This window comes from Simochromis diagramma, unplaced genomic scaffold (genome assembly GCF_900408965.1).
Source record: "Simochromis diagramma unplaced genomic scaffold, fSimDia1.1 OVJJ01000317.1, whole genome shotgun sequence".
Classification (NCBI taxonomy): Eukaryota; Metazoa; Chordata; class Actinopteri; order Cichliformes; family Cichlidae; genus Simochromis; species Simochromis diagramma.
In genome coordinates this window covers 39,475-54,781 of record NW_024386994.1, presented here as the reverse complement: position 1 = coordinate 54,781, position 15,307 = coordinate 39,475, and the positions used below count along the sequence as shown (strand labels likewise).

The window sequence follows — 15,307 nt, the reverse complement described above, 5'->3', positions numbered from 1 at the left end:
ACACCAGGGAGGTCAGGTGTCGTATTTTCTTTTTCTTGATCAGGGAAGTAATACCCCGACCTCCCTGGCTTTCCATGAAACGGGAGAAAACTGGTCAAACAAAAATGGCGGAGAACCCCCTACCTGCTTCCACGGCAGTCCCCCGCGATCTCAATATCCCAAACAGCAGAGGGGCACAGAAACACTATCACACACGCCGCTCAGAGCCTCCAGAAGTCCGCTCAACCTTTCCGAGCTGCCGTAGCGTGTCGCAGGGAAGGGGGGGCTAGCGTGTGAGACACGGCCGTTTTGATCCCGTGGCTAACGAGCCGTAACGCTACTCAGCTGCGTCACCCAGAACCCGAAAGACGTGACAGGAAGGGGGAAAGGGAAACAACAGCATTCTCCCACAGGGAGCGTCTCCTAGCCATATCAACAACCGTAACAGCTGCATTTGAACTAATGTCAATTTTTAGATTTCACAAGACAAGCACTGCTTGCCTTGTTTGCCATTGTTCTGTCTACATTATTGTTTGAACTTACACACGGATTCAGTGTTCAGTATGTTGCTCAAGGATACAAATGCAATACAATTACATTTTCCACACTTGGCCAGGCAGGCTTGGCTAACCTTTGTCCCATAATAAATAAAAGAAGAATAATTCTTTATATACAAACATTGTCTCTTCCCATTCCCAGAGTAACACATACGGCTGTATTTAATAAGCTGCTTAACACTTTTTGCACCAATCTCACACTGTGGTACAATAGGTGTGCTGGCATTGCCATAAATAGCAAAAGACTCATGAGTCTCTTATAAGACCATACCATGTGTCCTGTTTAAAAGCTTTGTGTTTACAAGTGTTTAAGTTGTTAAGTCTTTTATTGCTCACAGTTCTGTTGGATTCAAAAATCGAACAGCTTTTTTACTTTCAGGGAAGCATTAGTGGTTTTCAGGTCACAATGTTAATTCTGCACAGTAAAAAAATTAAGCTAAAAGGTACCCAGTCCTTTCAAATGTGTCACCATGGGTCCTGAGACAGCATCCGTCCATAATCAGCACTGTGGCAATTTGCAGAAAGCTGCTGAGTGACTCAGAAAGAGTACCTTTATGAATATGAAGATCAGCATATGGCTTTCAATATTGCTATTACTTGGAACCACCACCATAAATCTAAGGGTAATTGAGCTTGAGTGTTTTTCATAAACAAGATGGAAGCGTGTCAGTGATTATAGACACACCTTCTTGGCTTCGTCTCCAAATGTTATGTTAATGTAATCACTAATAGAGAGAAAGTGCTGAATTGCTCTTTGATCCTTCATTACAGTCTTTCATGAGTGATGAAACCATTTTCATCAGAGTCTCAAGAGCTTTGTCAGATACACCTAACGGTATTCTACACTCCAGGAAACAGTGTTCAGTGGGTAGAACCCTTATTCGTCATCTCCCCCGTTTTCTGTTGAGTTTTTTCCTCACTCGCTACATTTGTTTTATCCGATTATGTTCCCTGGCTTGCTGCAAATCACTGTCAAAGTTCTATGCATTACACTTGCTTCTGTTACTGATTTATCTATTCTCACTCTCCTTTCTTTTCTTTGTTCAGTTTCTTTTTTCTGTCTTCTCTCCATCTGTCATTACTTGCTTTCATTTTCTTTGTCAGTCATTTCTCTTGTATTCATTATCTGTCATTATTACCTTATTTTCTCTTTTCTTTCTCTGAGCTTACTTTGTTATTCCATCCCCTTTATTCTCTTTATTCAGTTTCCTTCTTTTACGCTTCTTTTCTCTTGTTTCACTCCCAAGAGCACTCATTTTTCTGTTTCATTCTCTAGGATGTTCAGATAGTGAGCACAGATGAGAACCAGGTCTTCCTCGCCCTCCAGGAGTGGTACCAGTCAGACACATACAACCTGTACCAGTCAGATCCCGAAGGCATCTACTACTCCATCATCCTGGAAAATGTTCGCAGCACCAAGCAGCCAGAGGAGAATGTTCTCATTGACATTCTGGAGGTAAGATGGGGTTGTAATTTTAAAGCACAAAGACTCAAAACACTTTAAAAGTGATTTACTTGTCAAATTGCTATTATTTCTCTAATGAAATAACATCCAAAGCCTGGGCAACATTGTTAGCAACTGTATTATAATACACAATCAGTACAAGAAAAACAGAGAATATTGTTAACCATATCCTTGCGCATGTTCATTGACCTGAACATGCGCAAAGTTTAAAGTAGAAAAGAGTAATGTGAATGTTAGGAAGCACTTTAACTTTTTGTTGTGAGAAACGAGTGTTCAAATTAGTTTCTTACTTCAAAAGTCTCTCTGTTGTTTCCTTTCTAAACTAAACACCAGTTTCTTGACTCTGAATCTTAATACATGTTTTAAAGTCTTCTGTTTTTATATGTGTCCCTTATGAGGAAGTCAGGCTAAAAAGTTGTTATAGTTCCACAAAACAGTATTAAAATAAAGAGTTTTGTAAGCAGACCTGTGGGTTTAAGAGGGAAATGGGGAGAAAAAAGGACAAAATGTAAAAACTATTTTTATGACAGAAAATTCCTGTTGATTGCAGAAGGGGTACACTGTGTCCTTATAACCCACCCATTAATGCACCCCGTTTGGATCTTTTAATCAAACTGTTTTCCAGCCCAGGTCATGGTGGTGGCAGGCAAAGCTACAAAGCTTAGGAAGCTGGGTCATTTTTTCTGGACAGCTCTTCTAACCCATATTGAGTGATCAGGGGACATACAGGGAGTGCAGAATTATTAGGCAAGTTGTATTTTTGAGGAATAATTTTATTATTGAACAACAACCATGTTCTCAATGAACCCAAAAAACTCATTAATATCAAAGCTGAATGTTGTTGGAAGTAGTTTTTAGTTTGTTTTTAGTTTTAGCTATTTTAGGGGGATATCTGTGTGTGCAGGTGACTATTACTGTGCATAATTATTAGGCAACTTAACAAAAAACAAATATATACCCATTTCAATTATTTATTTTTACCAGTGAAACCAATATAACATCTCCACATTCACAAATATACATTTCTGACATTCAAAAACAAAACAAAAATAAATCAGCGACCAATATAGCCACCTTTCTTTGCAAGGACACTCAAAAGCCTGCCATCCATGGATTCTGTCAGTGTTTTGATCTGTTCACCATCAACATTGCGTGCAGCAGCAACCACAGCCTCCCAGACACTGTTCAGAGAGGTGTACTGTTTTCCCTCCTTGTAAATCTCACATTTGATGATGGACCACAGGTTCTCAATGGGGTTCAGATCAGGTGAACAAGGTGGCCATGTCATTAGTTTTTCTTCTTTTATACCCTTTCTTGCCAGCCACGCTGTGGAGTACTTGGACGCGTGTGATGGAGCATTTTCCTGCATGGAAATCATGTTTTTCTTGAAGGATGCAGACTTCTTCCTCTACCACTGCTTGAAGAAGGTGTCTTCCAGAAACTGGCAGTAGGACTGGGAGTTGAGCTTGACTCCATCCTCAACCCGAAAAGGCCCGACAAGCTCATCTTTGATGATACCAGCCCAAACCAGTACTCCACCTCCACCTTGCTTGCGTCTGAGTCGGACTGGAGCTCTCTGCCCTTTACCAATCCAGCCACGGGCCCATCCATCTGGCCCATCAAGACTCACTCTCATTTCATCAGTCCATAAAACCTTAGAAAAATCAGTCTTGAGATATTTCTTGGCCCAGTCTTGACGTTTCAGCTTGTGTGTCTTGTTCAGTGGTGGTCGTCTTTCAGCCTTTCTTACCTTGGCCATGTCTCTGAGTATTGCACACCTTGTGCTTTTGGGCACTCCGGTGATGTTGCAGCTCTGAAATATGGCCAAACTGGTGGCAAGTGGCATCTTGGCAGCTGCACGCTTGACTTTTCTCAGTTCATGGGCAGTTATTTTGCACCTTGGTTTTTCCACACGCTTCTTGCGACCCTGTTGACTATTTTGAATGAAACGCTTGATTGTTCGATGATCACGCTTCAGAAGCTTTGCAATTTTGAGACTGCTGCATCCCTCTGCAAGATATCTCACTATTTTTGACTTTTTTGAGCCTGTCAAGTCCTTCTTTTGACCCATTTTGCCAAAGGAAAGGAAGTTGCCTAATAATTATGCACACCTGATATAGGGTGTTGATGTCATTAGACCACACCCCTTCTCATTACAGAGATGCACATCACCTAATATGCTTAATTGGTAGTAGAGATGGACCGATCCGATATTACGTATCGGTATCGGTCCGATACTGACCTAAATTACTGGATCGGATATCGGAGAAAAATAAAAAATGTAATCCGATCCATTAAATATCACGAAAGCACCTCACAAAACTTGTAACACGCCGTAACTCGCCTCAGAACGTTAGCACGTCGGCGCAGTATGCATCACGTGATAGAGCGGCTGTGGCATGCGGGACCTGTCGGTGGTCTGGATAGCATGTGGAGCTTCGCTAGCAACCCGGCATTTCATCTCCGACAAAGTTATCCCCGAGAGAAGTAAAGCAAGTGTGTAAGTCCATCTCTGAATGTTTGTAAAGCATTCCTGCGTTAAGCTTAACAAGCGACTGCCTCTTCTTGTTGCTACTTCAATCATGAAACTGCTTAATGATCAGCTGATCGGCTTTTCTGTCGGGAGTCCGTCTCTCTTCTTTGTTTTTGGCCCACTTTGCACCAGAAAGAGGAAACCAGCGGATAAACAACAGCAGCACGTTTAAGCTTGATAAGCTGTTGTTAGAATTTATTTAATATTACTTTCTACTCGAGGATCTTTTTCTACGTAGCTGACACTGTGCAGAGGCGGATCTAGCAAAGTTTAGCCAGGGGGGCCGATAGGGCATTAACAGGGAAAAGGGGGCACAAAGACATACTTTTCTTTCTTATTCTCATTTAAAATGTCGAGCTTTTAATAAATAATTATCTGACACCCAAAGTTTTAATTTGATGTAAAATGAATAGAAATCAATTACTGTATATAGTAACTATTAAGTCTAATATATATACCCTAGTAAGCTATAGTACTTTTTCCTTTGGAAAGGTACCATCTGTGCAGTCTGCAATTTTGTTGAAGAAAGATGTCGAATCTATTTAATATTTCTTGAAAAATAATTGATTTCTGTGCATTTTTTTTTCACACTGCATCAAATTAAGGTTGATTACGTCGATTAAGCATCATGAGGTGGAGCATGAGGGGTGGTTCCCTATTTTTTATTTATTTATTTTTGTTGTTGCTGGGAGTTGGAACCCTATTAGTTAGGTTGCTTAATATTTACGCTAAGTACTCTTTAAAATACCAGAATAGGGAGGATGGTGTAGGTTTAAGTTTATTAGATTGATCAGTATTGCTGAACTATGAAATATTTTTTTTTGCATACAGGTATAACAGAATAGCTTTAGTGTAGTTGTTGTTTTAAACTTGAGTATGAACTTATACAAAATGCAGCAAGATATTTAAAAAAACAGTTTTGTTGATTAAAAAACACTATATCGGATTCATATCGGTATCGGCAGATATCCAAATTTATGATATCGGTATCGGTATCAGACATAAAAAAGTGGTATCGTGCCATCTCTAATTGGTAGTAGGCTTTCGAGCCTATACAGCTTGGAGTAAGACAACATGCATGAAGAGGATGATGTGGACAAAATACTCATTTGCCTAATAATTCTGCACTCCCTGTATAAACCCAAGTTAAACGTTAATTCCTTACTCTTCTCCACATTAAGCATGCCAGGAAAACTTTCACATTACAAGGCAGCAGTTGTTCATTTGTGTATGTCGTGAGTCTTTTGCCAATTTCTCCAGATAAATGGGCACAGAAGACGTGACACAAAGGGTGGAGGAAGAAAGAGAGGGGGAGCGTTAGAGGGGAAAGAATAGGCAGTGGATCATCTCCTCCTTCCCATGTGTCATCCCTTGCTCTGGGCTGCGCTTTCGTCACAGGCTGTAGATATAGATAGAGAGGTGAACAATATATGTGGGATGAATAAAGACAGATTGAAGCAGAAGGACTATAAAATACAGACAGGAAGAGGTTTGAAGCCAGACGTACAAAGAGAATACAGGCAGGCTTATGTACTTTGATTTAAACGATTTGTTTCTCTTGTGTGGACATCAGTGCCACTGAGAGCTGAGGAAGGCTATAGAAGCAGACATATCTGATATGCTGCCTGGCTTGGTCTAAATGTTTTTGTTCATTATTGTTTCAGTCTTTTATATTTTATCTTCAGAACCTAAAGCTAACAATATCACAGCCACAAAAACTATGCAGTAGATATTGATTTCTGTGAATTAAACTTTGACAGTCCAGTGGTTTAAACCTTAATGATGGTTAAACGGCATATTCTATTTGATATTATGACTCAGACTCTGGAATTCAAAGTTACGTTAAATTCCAGTTTTAGATTCCTTTATCTAGATTACAACATAAAACCAGTACCGGTAATATTAAAAACTGAACTAGCACACATAAAAAAGCAATAAATCAAAGTGTTAATGTCTATAGCTTCTGTTCCTTGTAGGACATCAATGAGGTAAAACACATACTGTATATTGTGGGTTATCACACCCCTGCATGCCCTGGCCAAAGACACCTGTATTCACACCTTTAAGGCAGATGATGTGATGACATATGCACAGCTCTTCCCACACTTACACAACCCTGTCATCGCAGTCATCCCTTGTAGCTGCCCTTCACTGAGCTATGCTACACAGAGGAGTATCCTGAAAGTCTACCTCATTCTGCTCCTTGAGGGAACAGAAGTTACAGACATCACACTTTATTCCTTTTCAGTCATTTTACTTGGTACAACACATATAGTGTGGGAAATATATACAGGCCCCGGAAAGCAGCTACCAGACCTAAGTGGGACCTAGTGCATTGTAGACTAAGCAGGAAGGACAAAATAAGGTAATGAAGGAGCGATCACTTCTAAGTGATAGAATTGAACATGTTTGCAGTGATGACCAACTAGCTGCAGCATAAATATCATCCACAATGACCCCTTTAAAAAGAGTCCCTGAATTTCCCAATTCTCATTCATTACCTCATATTCAATTCAGCGTTATTTATTTAGCCCCAAATCATCAGTCGCCTCAAGGTGTATTCTATTATAAGACCGGGCAACATAACAGAATAAATACCTAAAATAATACAATAATAATAAATAAAATGTGCTCTCACACCCAGAGGCAAAGAGAGACTCTTGGAGCGTTATGCCAGTAAGCCTTCATAATCCACTGGGAGAGCTTCTGTTTAGACAGAGCTCTACTACTGGCTGGATTAGCAAAGCAGGCAATCAACTGGTCAGATAAACACACATTCTGAGTGCAGTCAATGTATATATTCAGTACTCACACCAGACACAGAAAAAGCAGCCTCCTCTGCTCCTCAGAAGCCAAAGGAAGGAGGCAGAAACTCAGAAGCTCAAATTTCAGAGAGCTACAAGCCACAGGAATAACCTTAGGTAAATGTTACATTCATACATAGCATAACTCTGAGGCCAACAGAAAACTGTGCTCAAGAAGGCAAAGCATGAATGTCACCCACTGGCTTTGTAGAACCCAAAGCAAGAAGCAACGTAGTCTTATATGAAAGGAACTTCATATATACAGACTTAAAGATTCAGTTGGTGCACTGTATACCTGCTGTGACCCCCATTAAAGCAATTATGATTAGCACATATAGATGTCAAAAAAAATGTAATGATAGAAAAGGTAAGACCTTTATCCAGCAGTCCCTGCAGGAATTTTAAAACATCCACAATAGAGCACTGGAATGGGAGAATGCGTTGGTTCTGGCTCCATTGCTCAAAGTTCTGTTGTTTGTATGCATACAAGCCTCTAGTATATGAAGCTCCAGCACTCTAAATTTTTGCCGCCACATGTGGGTGAAGACCTGGTTACCAAGTTTGACCTCTCAACAGGCAAGTATGCAGCTGCCATAGTTCTGAGCATGGATGAATCACCTCCCCTCCCACCTGAGAGAGGAGGTCCTGCAGAGAGGACGGCCTCACTGCCAACACACTGATTATCTCTGCATACCACAGCTTTGCTGGTCACCAAGGGGCCACTAGAATCTGAGAGAGGCACTGCTGAGACACTCTTTCTTGAATTACTGGTATCATTTCCTTTGGGGGAAAGGCATACAGGAACATGTCAAGGAACATGCGCTATCGCATTCATCCCCAGAGGTGCAATAATAGTTGGTTATGGAGAAGTAGGGGCAGTGAGCAAAGCAAATAGATCTACTTCCACTTCACCAAAAAGATCCTGCGAGATATCCCATCCCACATGTGTTCTACTGAGTGACTCAGCTGGAAGAGAACATTCCCTTTGCTTGTTGAACTACATACAAGGGTTTGGCTAATACAGCCTAATTTGTTTTACATGACCTCTAGCTTAGTATTAGCCAATGTTAAGCTGCTGTCAGTCAGCTGATTGAATTTACAACTTTGTCTTTATTTTAGCATCTGTGTCACATTTTGTTTTAGTAGTTAACATAAATTCTTGTTCTGTGAAAGGTAGCAAGAATGAAAGGAAAGCCCATAAAGTTGATTCTGTTCATCTGGACGTAACTTTTTCAGTGGGAAAAATGTTTCCTCGCACATCCAAGTGATTCTTGCTTCCCTGGCTGCTGTATCCGTGGGGATTGTGTTCACTCTGTGTTGTATAGCCCTGATGACACCCAGTTTGTGCTCCAGTGGATGATAATGATCAAATCTTACATACTGATATGCAGTGTTGGGACTAACGCGTTATTAAGTAACGCGTTACAGTAACTACATTATTATTGTGGTAACGAGCACGGTAACTAGTTATTATGCCAAAACTGGGAACGCGTTACTCGTTACTGGGATTTAGATAGGCTCGTTATTCGTTACTTCGTGTGGTGGCTATGGCGGAGCTTCCACAGATTCAATAACATTAGCAAGTGGTGGAGGCCCAACGCTCTGAGAGACCCGAAGCGGCCGTTGGTCCGAGTGTCAGGTGAACTGAACTTCAGGTAAGAAGTTATAACCTGCAGTCCATCTGGGTCAGATATGAACCAAGTTTAGGTGGAGTTTATTTTCGTTATGCTGACTTTTTCGTACTGCGTGCTAGCTAGCATGACAGAGTTTCTATACAGCTGGGTGGGTGCTATGTTACTGATGTTGAACTTTATTTTGTTCATACGGTTAATTATTAGAGTTGCCAACCGTCCTGTAAAAAATGGAATCGTCTCGTATTCAGAGAAAATATTACGTGTTTCGTATTGAGGTGAAAAGGAACAGTTTGTCCCGGACTTCAGCTACAATGAAAAAGACACAAAGCTGGAGTTATTCTGTGTTTACGCTGCACAGCTGCCTCTTCTTCTCTCATTCTCCCCCCTCCCTCTCCTGTTTCTACTTCAATCATGAAACTGATCAATGATCAGCTGATCGGCTTTTCTCTCTTGTTTATTTATCGCCCACTTTGCGTCAGAAAGAGGAAACCAGCGGATGTCGCGCTAAACAACAACAGCACGTTTGATCAGCTGTTGTTAGAATTTATTTAATATTAATTTCTAGTATCAGCTGATGTTTGCTGGAGCCACAGCTGTAAACCTGCTGGTCATGATATGGTTTGGTTATCTGGTGAGAGGGAAACATGAAGATGAAACCAGGAGATGTCCTTACTTAATCATCAGAGCTGTGATGGAGAAACAGGTTTACCTTTTAGGTGACATGAATGAGTTGAAGGGAAGTTATGTTTCTGAGAGATAAATAACACCAGGATCCTTTTCTAAATAGCTGACAGCTGGTAACTGTGCAGGGGCGGGTCTAGCAAAGTGTTGCCAGGGGTCCATGTAGGGCATTAAAAGGGAAAGGGGGGCACAAGGAAATACTTTCTTATTCTCATTTAAAATGTCTCACTTTTAAAAAAATAATTATCTGAGTCTTACAACAAACAATTGATAGATTGATACATATATACCATCAGAACAGTGTACATCACTGTCACAACAGCGTTTATTTTCATTCAAAGGCTTTATGATTTTTCCTATAATGGTGGGCCGGCCTCTAGTCAAAATGCAAAATGACGATTTTTTTTGTCCCAGTCCAGCCCTGTATGCAGCTCATCTGCAGTCTGGTGTTACCTACATCTTCCTATTCAGAAGGCAGAATTTCCGAGTTCTGAGTACAATCGAAAGCACCACGACTGCAGTTTTTGTGTTGGATGTAAAAAGCAGGCTAGGATAGAATCAGGCGTGGGATTTCTCTCGTGGAAATGTGCACATTATTTTTTCCTTTCTATTGGTAGGTGGCACAGTGCACTTGTGGCAAGTAAGCAAGCTAGAAGACTGGCAATCTTGCTGGGTATCCAGTTACGGAAGCAACACATTAACAAGAGAATTCTGAGTAAAACCAAAGTTACTTTCCCTAGTAACTATTTACTCTGAAAGTAACGAGTAACTTGAAGTAACTGAGTTACTTTTGATAGAAGTAACTAGTAATGTAACTAAGTTACTAATTTAAAGTAACTTACCCAACACTGCTGATATGTACAGTGGGGCAAAAAAGTATTTAGTCAGCCACCGATTGTGCAAGTTCCCCCACCTAAAATGATGACAGAGGTCAGTAATTTGCACCAGAGGTACACTTCAACTGTGAGAGACAGAATGTGAAAAAAAATCCATGAATTCACATGGTAGGATTTGTAAAGAATTTATTCGTAAACCAGGGTGGAAAATAAGTATTTGGTCAATAACAAAAATACAACTCAATACTTTGTAACATAACCTTTGTTACAGAGGTCAAACGTTTACTATAGGTCTTTACCAGGTTTGCACACACAGTAGCTGGTATTTTGGCCCATTCCTCCATGCAGATCTTCTCGAGAGCAGTGATGTTTTGGGGCTGTCGCCGAGCAACACGGACTTTCAACTCCTGCCACAGATTTTCTATGGGGTTGAGGTCTGGAGACTGGCTAGGCCACTCCAGGACTTTCAAATGCTTCTTACGGAGCCACTCCTTTGTTGCCCGGGCGGTGTGTTTTGGATCATTGTCATGTTGGAAGACCCAGCCTCGTTTCATCTTCAAAGTTCTCACTGATGGAAGGAGGTTTTGGCTCAAAATCTCACGATACATGGCCCCATTTATTCTGTCCTTAACACGGATCAGTCGTCCTGTCCCCTTGGCAGAAAAACAGCCCCATAGCACGATGTTTCCACCCCCATGCTTTACAGTAGGTATGGTGTTCTTGGGATGCAACTCAGTATTCTTCTTCCTCCAAACACGACGAGTTGAGTTTATACCAAAAAGTTCTACTTTGGTTTCATCTGACCACATGACATTCTCCCAATCCTCTGCTGTATCATCCATGTGCTCTCTGGCAAACTTCAGACGGGCCTGCACATGCACTGGCTTCAGCAGCGGAACACGTCTGGCACTGCGGGATTTGATTCCCTGCCGTTGTAGTGTGTTACTGATGGTGACCTTTGTTACTTTGGTCCCAGCTCTCTGCAGGTCATTCACCAGGTCCCCCCGTGTGGTTCTGGGATCTTTGCTCACCGTTCTCATGATCATTTTGACCCTACGGGATGAGATCTTGCGTGGAGCCCCAGATCGAGGGAGATTATCAGTGGTCTTGTATGTCTTCCATTTTCTGATGATTGCTCCCACAGTTGATTTTTTCACACCAAGCTGCTTGCCTATTGTAGATTCACTCTTCCCAGTCTGGTGCAGGTCTACAATACTTTTCCTGGTGTCCTTCGAAAGCTCTTTGGTCTTGGCCATGGCGGAGTTTGGAGTCTGACTGTTTGAGGCTGTGGACAGGTGTCTTTTATACAGATGATGAGTTCAAACAGGTGCCATTCATACAGGTAACAAGTGGGGGACAGAAAAGCTTCTTACAGAAGATGTTACAGGTCTGTGAGAGCCAGAGATTTTCCTTGTTTGAGGTGACCAAATACTTATTTTCCACCCTAATTTACGAATAAATTCTTTACAAATCCTACCATGTGAATTCATGGATTTTTTTTCACATTCTGTCTCTCACAGTTGAAGTGTACCTCTGGTGCATATTACTGACCTCTGTCATCATTTTAAGTGGGGGAACTTGCACAATCGGTGGCTGACTAAATACTTTTTTGCCCCACTGTATGTGTTGGTTTACAGTAAACATGATCATCCAGAATCAGTTTTGGGGGATTTCCTTACCTGGATGATTGAGCATGCATCAACACAATGAAAGGAAAGATTTGTAAGAGGGTACTTGACCTAGTATGATGTATGTTTTGGAGATGTTGACATTAATAAAAAGACAGGAGGCAGAGATATAGATGGTAGAATATATTAAGATTGTCATTCGGGGTGACCTTCTAGGGATAGGATGAGATGATCTGCTGCGGTAACCACTATAGCAGGTGTAGGGGAACTCCAGGCCTCAACAGCCGGTGTCCTGCAGGTTTTAGATGTGTCCTTGACCCAACACAGCTAATTTAAATGGTTAAATTACCTCCTCAACATGTCTTGAAGTTCTCCAGAGGCCAAGTAATGAACCGGCCCTTGAGGCCTGGAGTTCCCCCACCCCTGCCCTAGAGGGAGCAGCTGACAGAAGATTAAGCAGTAGTTACATATATACCACATTTTTTTTTCAAAATGACTTGCATCATGTTCAAAGATTTCTTTAAAAGGGCAACAGAAATAACTTTTTGCAAAATTAACCCAAGCTATGAAAAATCTATCTCATTCTGTCAGGTACGTGGAATCAAAGGAGTCTTCTTGGCAAACCAGAAAATTGATGGAAGAGTGGCAACTGTAATAACTTACAACAAAGGACGTGACTGGGAACCCTTGGCCCCACCTACCACTGACATGAATGGCAAACCTGTCAGTTGCAAAGTGGTAAGCATCCATCTAACCAAACTAGTCTGTACTCAATACAGATTTTTACAGAGTACGTTAGTACTGCACATAGTCATGCATATTGTACATAGTAGTAGACACTTGGCTTAGACTTTGTATCTATAAACTGAAGTGCAGATGCAATCTTGCACAAGCAGCAATCAATCAAACTGTTCAGACCTGTTGACTAGGTTGTTCAGAGTGTAAGCATAAAGTAAGCGAAGGAAGGATGAGTGTTGTACATTGAAGGATGTGTTTGAGATGCCCTCCTAGCTTTGCCATCCATCTTGTCAAAGTTGCTGCTGCAGGGGTAGGCTAGTCAGCAAAGAGCAATGAGTCACCCGCAGTCTGATATCCATACATCATACCTCGCAGGGAGATAGAGGGGGTGTGAGTCTGTTCTTTTATTTGAACCATCGCTTCAGTCAGCTGACACATCTGGAGGTAGGACACAGATATCAGTTTGAGACTCATTTACCATCTCTGAGCCATGCACGCATGTGGTTGGTCGCTCTGATATTGACCTCTCTTCCCTTTAGCCTCTTCCATACCTCAACAGAATTACCTTGCCTGGATTCCAGTTATTACATCTATCAGTCAGAGAGGCGGCTTTATTTCAAAAGCTGACATCACATGTATTGCCTCACTGACATCACAACTCACAGAGATAGCCAAAGCCAGATAGCAGATGTACTATCTACTATCTATATGTCAGTGTAACAGGCACGTGCTGTCAGCTGTAGCCATTACCTGACAGAGACTGGTTAAGAGAAATGACCTCTATACACAGGAGAGGTTTATCGTTTCGGAATGCGGTGTGTTGTAGTTTGCATGCTCCACGAAGCACCACAAAGAAATGTGCAGATGCTAAAAGATTTTTATATATTTATTGAGCAATTCCGCACAAAGCACATATAGCCAGACACTGGCAAAATTACATAGGATATAAAAGGTTAATTTGTTCCCATTCTTAAACCCCATTCCTATAAAACTCCTACCATTAATGACTGCGTCGATCTTAAATGTGATCAGTGTAACATGCTACATGCCACAGGCTTTTAAGGTGGCAAAAATTAAACCATTACTTAAAAAGCCAGCACTTGCTGTTTTAGCTGTTTTAGTTAATTATAGGCCAATCGCCAGCCTTCTTTTTATTTCAGAAATTCTTGAAAGAGTAGTTGTAAAACAGCTAGCTGTAGGTACAGTTGGTACAGGTAAAGTCGGACACACTAACATTTTTTAAAACAGTGTTTAGACAAACAGCACTACACCTCTGATGGTACTTAACTTACACTGCTGAAGAATATGTCCTGTGCTACCTAACCAACAATTTGTCTTCACTGCTTTGGAATCTATGAGAAAGCATACTGAAAACCCTATTTTGGAATGAGCCAAAGTGATGTAATATACTGTTTGTAATTCATAAAACAGAGATGGATCTTGGTGAGTAATGATCTGATGCAACCAACAAGTCTTCAGGTTCTTATAGATCAAACTTGCTTTCCAGCTGTTTGCAAACACTGGTTTTTGATATATTATCAGAAACAGTTCATGACAATCTTTTGTGCAAAACAATACATTTCTATTGAAACTGCCGTCAACATCCTTGGCATTAGGGTTTGAAGCAACAAGTGGAAATGTAATTCATAAAATGCCTAACGTTTGCACTGGTGACTCTCCACTCTGATTCTCATATTTGAAATGAATTATCATTCATTAAATATCTGTCACAAATACAGTTTTATTAACAGAACTAAAACCCTTTTGAACTGAGATGAGTTTGCAGTGGGATAATCAGGTATCTGTCGTAAGACTCATTAAATATTGCTGAGCGAGTGCTCCAGTATTCAGTAGACCCACTATTTTACTCTAAGTACTTTGGGCCACATTGAACATTGTTTTGGTGGGTGGATCTGAGTGCTTCCTAAGTTCTTTCTACATGTGTCTCCTCTGCAGCCGGACTGTCACCTCCACCTTCACTTGCGCTGGGCAGACAACCCCTATGTGTCTGGGACTGTCCACACCAAAGACTCTGCTCCCGGTCTTATTATGGGTGCTGGTAAGTAAACCTATTTTTATTTATGTATTTTTTATGAGCTTCCTCCACTTGTTTTCACTTTATGTAACTTGTTTCTTGAATTTTCTAGAGGGGTTGGCTGTGTCTTTGTAGATTTAGAGAAAGTGTATGATAGGGTGCTGAGAGGAAGTTGGGATTTGCAGAGAAGTATGTGAGGGTGGTGCAGGAGATGTATGAGGACAGCAAAACAATGGCAAAATGTGTCATAGGAATTACAGAGGGGTTCAAGGTGGCTGTGGTATTAAATCCAGGATCAGCTGTGTGCCCCTTCTTGTTTTCTGTGGTGATTGAGGTCTGAGTCAGGTTGGGGTCTGGCAGGAGTCTCTGTGGACTACGATGTTTGCAGACAACATTTTGATCTATAGTGAGAGTAGG

At 41.2% G+C, this 15,307-nt stretch overlaps 1 protein-coding gene across 7 annotated transcripts in view; it reads left to right on the top strand.

The window, feature by feature from the left end:
• The window catches only part of sorcs2 (sortilin-related VPS10 domain containing receptor 2), a 365,070-nt gene that overhangs the window by 313,977 nt on the left and 35,786 nt on the right, over positions 1–15,307 (top strand). For all 7 annotated transcript variants that reach the window (XM_040040720.1, XM_040040719.1, XM_040040723.1 and 4 more), the window contains exons 9-11: positions 1,813–1,992; positions 12,709–12,855; positions 14,812–14,914. In XM_040040720.1, the coding sequence (XP_039896654.1) occupies positions 1,813–1,992; positions 12,709–12,855; positions 14,812–14,914 (430 nt within the window). The remainder of the gene's footprint in view (positions 1–1,812; positions 1,993–12,708; positions 12,856–14,811; positions 14,915–15,307) is intronic.